The sequence below is a fragment of the Sebastes umbrosus genome, chromosome 12, assembly GCF_015220745.1.
Source record: "Sebastes umbrosus isolate fSebUmb1 chromosome 12, fSebUmb1.pri, whole genome shotgun sequence".
Classification (NCBI taxonomy): Eukaryota; Metazoa; Chordata; class Actinopteri; order Perciformes; family Sebastidae; genus Sebastes; species Sebastes umbrosus.
In genome coordinates this window covers 6,455,201-6,460,069 of record NC_051280.1, presented here as the reverse complement: position 1 = coordinate 6,460,069, position 4,869 = coordinate 6,455,201, and the positions used below count along the sequence as shown (strand labels likewise).

The 4,869-nt window shown below is 41.1% G+C and overlaps 1 protein-coding gene across 1 annotated transcript; it reads right to left on the bottom strand.

Moving 5' to 3' along the window:
* Positions 1 to 404: 404 nt before the first annotated feature.
* Positions 405 to 2,118, bottom strand: ptf1a (pancreas associated transcription factor 1a). Its single transcript, XM_037788238.1, has 2 exons — positions 1,322 to 2,118; positions 405 to 864 (listed from the first exon to the last, which is right to left on the bottom strand). The coding sequence occupies exons 1-2, from the start codon at positions 1,938 to 1,940 to the stop codon at positions 662 to 664; spliced, it is 822 nt and encodes a 273-aa protein (XP_037644166.1). The 5' UTR covers positions 1,941 to 2,118; the 3' UTR covers positions 405 to 661.
* Between the last annotated feature and the right edge of the window lie 2,751 nt (positions 2,119 to 4,869).

Sequence of the window (4,869 nt, the reverse complement as noted above, 5' to 3'; positions counted from 1 at the left end):
AACACGCAACAGAGAAGCCACTTGTGTAAGTTAATGTTAAGTTTCTGAATGAAAGAGCCTGTATCTCCATTAAAACCATCTTTAGACTAAAACGTCTCGTTTCCACATCCCGTGGACTTCATGGTGGAGTTTGTCACTTCTTAAATCTCCAACTTACTGGGAAGTTTCCAACACGTGAACCTTTCTGCCTGTCCAACTATTATTTCCAATATCAATAATGAATCATCAAGCTCAACATGTGTTTACATGTTACAATCATGTAAATGAAACTGGCTGCTCTGCTGAACATCTTATTTCATATCTGACCAAATAACAACAATAAAATATGAGAAAAAATGAAAGTTGTTGATCAGTAAGTGCTTTTATTTGCAGATTGAATATAAATATAAATCATTGTACAACAATATAAAAATATGTTTTTTTCTCTCATCCATTGCAATTAAATTAAAAACATATGTTATCACTTGTGAAAAAAATAATAATAAATACATGATTGCCAGTTGCCTGAATTACAAAAAATAAAATTATCAACATGATAAAACTATTTACAACATTGAATACAATATCGGGGACTGACTGTACAGTAGCTCACATGGTGTTCACATTAACATTAACATAGTCTTCACATTCACAATGTGCGTCTTTATGGTGTCTCTGATCTTCAGGCCACCAGCCCGAACGGAGGCTCGTTCTCAATGTCCGTTAGGCCCGGTTTGTTGTGCAGTTTCCGCGGGTCCTCCGGTGTCCAGACCTTGGCGGTGCGGATGATGTTCTGCTCCCGGAGCTGCTTCTCATCCGACCAGGACAGAGAGTGACCGGCCAGGGGAGGCAGACCGTAGTCCGGATCACTGGGAGATGGAGACCCTGAGGACAGAGCACAGCAAGAGTTAATGTCAGGTTTATTATCATAACAGGTTTATTATCACCCACTCTAATGTCAGGTTTATTATAATAAAACGTTTATTATCACCCACTCTAATGTCTGGTTTATTATAATAAAACGTTTATTATCACCCACTCTAATGTCAGGTTTATTATAATAAAACGTTTATTCTCACCCACTCTAATGTCAGGTTTATTCTAATAAATTGTTTATTCTCACCCACTCTAATGTCAGGTTTATTCTAATAAATTGTTTATTCTCACCCACTCTAATGTTTATAATAAAAGGTTTATTCTCACCCACTCTAATGTCAGGTTTATTATAATAAAAAGTTTATTCTTGCCCACTCTAATGTCAGGTTTATTATAATAAAAGGTTTATTCTTACCCACTCCTCTGGAAATAGAAAACTGCATTAGTATTAATTAAATGGACTTACTTGTTCCTCTGTGGCAGATGATGACCTTCTTGGGTTGCGCGTGCGTCTCGCTGCTGGAGTTCCTGATGGGCAGATCGGACTGTACGAGCTCCGCGAGGAAGTTGATGTATCCGATGGCGAGCCGCAGCGTGTCCACCTTGGACAGCCTCTTCTCGTAGGGCAGGGTGGGGATGTGTGTTCGCAGCCCCTCGAACGCGTCGTTGATGGACTGCATCCTGCGCCGCTCCCGCACGTTGGCCGCCTGCCGTAGCTGCTGCATCTCCATGTCGGACCTCATCCTCCTCCTGCGCTTCAGCAGCGGCCCGCCGTGGTGGCCCATCTGCGGGGACAGGCTGTCTGCGCAGCCGTAGGAGAAGGTGGAGGACGAGGAGGAGAAGGACAGGTCGCCCATGTCGTAGTCTCCATCTCCATCTCCATCTCCATCTGTTCGTCCGCCGCCCTCTTTAGTGTAGTAGTCTTGGAAGTGACTGGTGAGGAAGTCCACGTCGTCATCCAGAAAGTCCTCAGTGTCCAAGTGTCCGTCTCTGGAGGACTGGTCGGTGAAGAACTCGTCATCGTCGAAGTAAGGAGGGGAGGAGAAAGAGTCGAGTCCAGAGAACGGGTCCAGCACGCTGTCCATCTCTCAGTGTGCCTCTCTGCGTCTCTCTGTTGTCGCGGTAACAATGACTCTTCTTCTTCTTCTTCTTCTTTTTCTTCTTCTTTTTTCTTGCTGAGCTGCTCGCGGTCAACAGTTAGTTTTTAGCTGAAGAACCGGCACGCGAGGATTCTTTATAGCAACATCCATAGTCGCGTGCCGCTTGCCAGGAGTGCCAACCAATCAGAGCTCTGTCCGCGAGGCGCACCTCGAGATAATCCCCCAGAACGCACCGCCCCTTGCCCCCCTCTCCCCCCCACCACATCCACGCACACTGTCTGGGTCTGAACTAACTAACATCTCTACTCTGCTCTGACACGGACCCCTCTCTACACCAAACTCCGTTCACAAATCACTCAATTTAGAGTTCACCCTTTTTAACACAACCTGACATGTTTTCTCTGACAGGTTTGAATGAAATAAATGAATTTCTCCCCGAAGTGGAGATTTGATTATTTTATTTACACCGTTATGACACTGGCTTTTTCTTGCTTGTAGTCACATAGGTCTATTTGAAAAAAAAAAAAAAAAAGATTCTCACTAATTTTATTCTATTGTGAATGAATGTATTTCAGACCTCGCAGCAGTCTGAACAATGAAAGTGCCGTATGAAGGCGTGTTACAGGCTATAACTATAGTTTAAAATATAGTAGACAAGGTGGAGTGATTAAACCTAAAGGCTGCATATAACACTACCGTTTCTCTTCCCGGGTGCCTTGCAGAATAACATGTAAGGTAAAAGGTCAAAGTTTTTCACAAAATAAATATTCATGTTACAGTAAATATTATAGAAGATGTTGATGGACTCCCTCAGTCTGTGCAGCGTGGTGGTGGTGGTGTGGTAGTGTCACTTAAACTACATTTACCTTATACTTTACATACTGTTTTACAGTGTGACACTGTGACAACTCTGTGTGTATATTAATATATGTATTGCTTCTCTATACATACTACTACATCCTGTTTACATTGTGTTTTCCCATCTGAAACACTGTCATCAACTAAATTACAAATTTACATTTACATTACTATTTTATATTTACTTATCTATATATTTATTTTAGCTGCACTATTTTATGCCATAGATTATAATTTTGCTTTTACATTTGCTTGTTTGATTTCCCCTTTTATATAAACACATTTTAGCATATAATAATAATAATAGTAATAATAATAATAATAATAATAATAATAATAATAATAATAATAATAATAATACATTATTAACATATACTATCTCATATATTTTATATATTCATATATTCAACTTATGTTTAATGGTTAATTAAAATTGAGTTAAACACATTTAACACATAACAGAAAGTTTGGAAGTGGAAGGACATGAAATAAAGCAAAAAGCCAAAGTGCTTCAATATGTTTAATGTGAATGAGAGCTTCGTGTATGACATGTAATTAATACAGCTATCTCCATTGACCCCCATCACGCAGAGTGCGTAGGGAACCCGCAACACGTTGCCTGGTGACCTGCAGAAGAGCCCTCAGCTCGGTCATCCATTCAGCAGTAAGTGGGCAGCGCCGCAGCCATAAAGACCTTGCAGCACCAGTAGAGTGGTCGATGCGCCACTTTGTGCCAGCCAGTGCGGGTTTGATTGGGAGAACTGGTTGACAAATAAAAGCACAGTGGTGGGCCCTGGAGCGCGCGCGCCTCCCCTGACACCTCACGCGACGTGTTAACGCTCCTCGGTACACCGAAAGGAGACTACCCACTAGGTCCGGGCTCTATAAGTACACATCTATTCAGCCCTTTCAGCCAGAGGACTCACTTTGTTCTGCTCTGGGGGGAAAATGGCCCTTTAGCAGCTCCGAGGCCGGGTGCGCGCGCACCGCGTGTCTGTGGATAGCGGTGCGCGGTGGAAGGCTGCAGCTCGGGCCGTGGCCGTGGGAAGAAGGCCATTTGCGTCCAGTCAATGCAACATGTCGCGTTATAAATGAGGCTTGTGTTGCTGTCGACATAATGAAGCTGTATAGCTCAAACACACACACACACACACACACACACACACACACACAATACACGCACGACCCACCCGGTACCAACCAGGTGCTCAACAACACAACACCGAACAGTGACAGGAGCGCACCACCACATCCACCAGGAGAAATAATCACCTTCCATCAGCATACATCACTGTCTCCATGCGCCATCATATATATGGAGCCATTAATCCAGACGAGGTGTATCCTCTGACTGATTATTCAATGATTCAGTAGCAAGTAACTAACTCTCTGACAAATTAATGTAATGTTTTTCAATGTAAAAATTCCATAATGATAATAATAATCTCAATAATCCAAATAATTTACAACCATTGTCCAAGATCTTTTTTTTAGTAATTCAAGGATTTCATATGTGAAAAAAATAATAATTTAAAAAGTAAAATAATATATATATATTTTTTTGTGAAAATTGCATAACAAGTAAGACATGATAGGGTGAAGATGTAAAAAATAAATGCATTAATAAATTAGTACATAAAAGAAGAAGACTGAGTTGCCTATTCTCATGGTGACAGGTGGAATATCTTTTATTCTTCTACTTTCAGAAAATGTAAAGTTGAAACATTTACGGATGTGTACGTGTACTAACCTCAAAGTTAACGATATAGCCTATATTCCTTCTATTGAGAGGCCTGGAAGTCCTGGTTTAACCATGCGAAGTTATGCATTTTTTAAATTTCAAAATCTCTTTCTTTATGCCTCAATCTCTACCACATACCGCCTCTTAAACGATGGGTACATAATAAGTAGATATGGCAACAGTAGTTTACAATTCATGTTAATATACTGTCAAATGACAGAATGTTAATGTGTGGACATCTGTGTTGTTCTTGGTTATCTCCTCATGTGGAAACACTATGGTGTAGAAATACAGAAAGTCAACAAATGTCTTTGC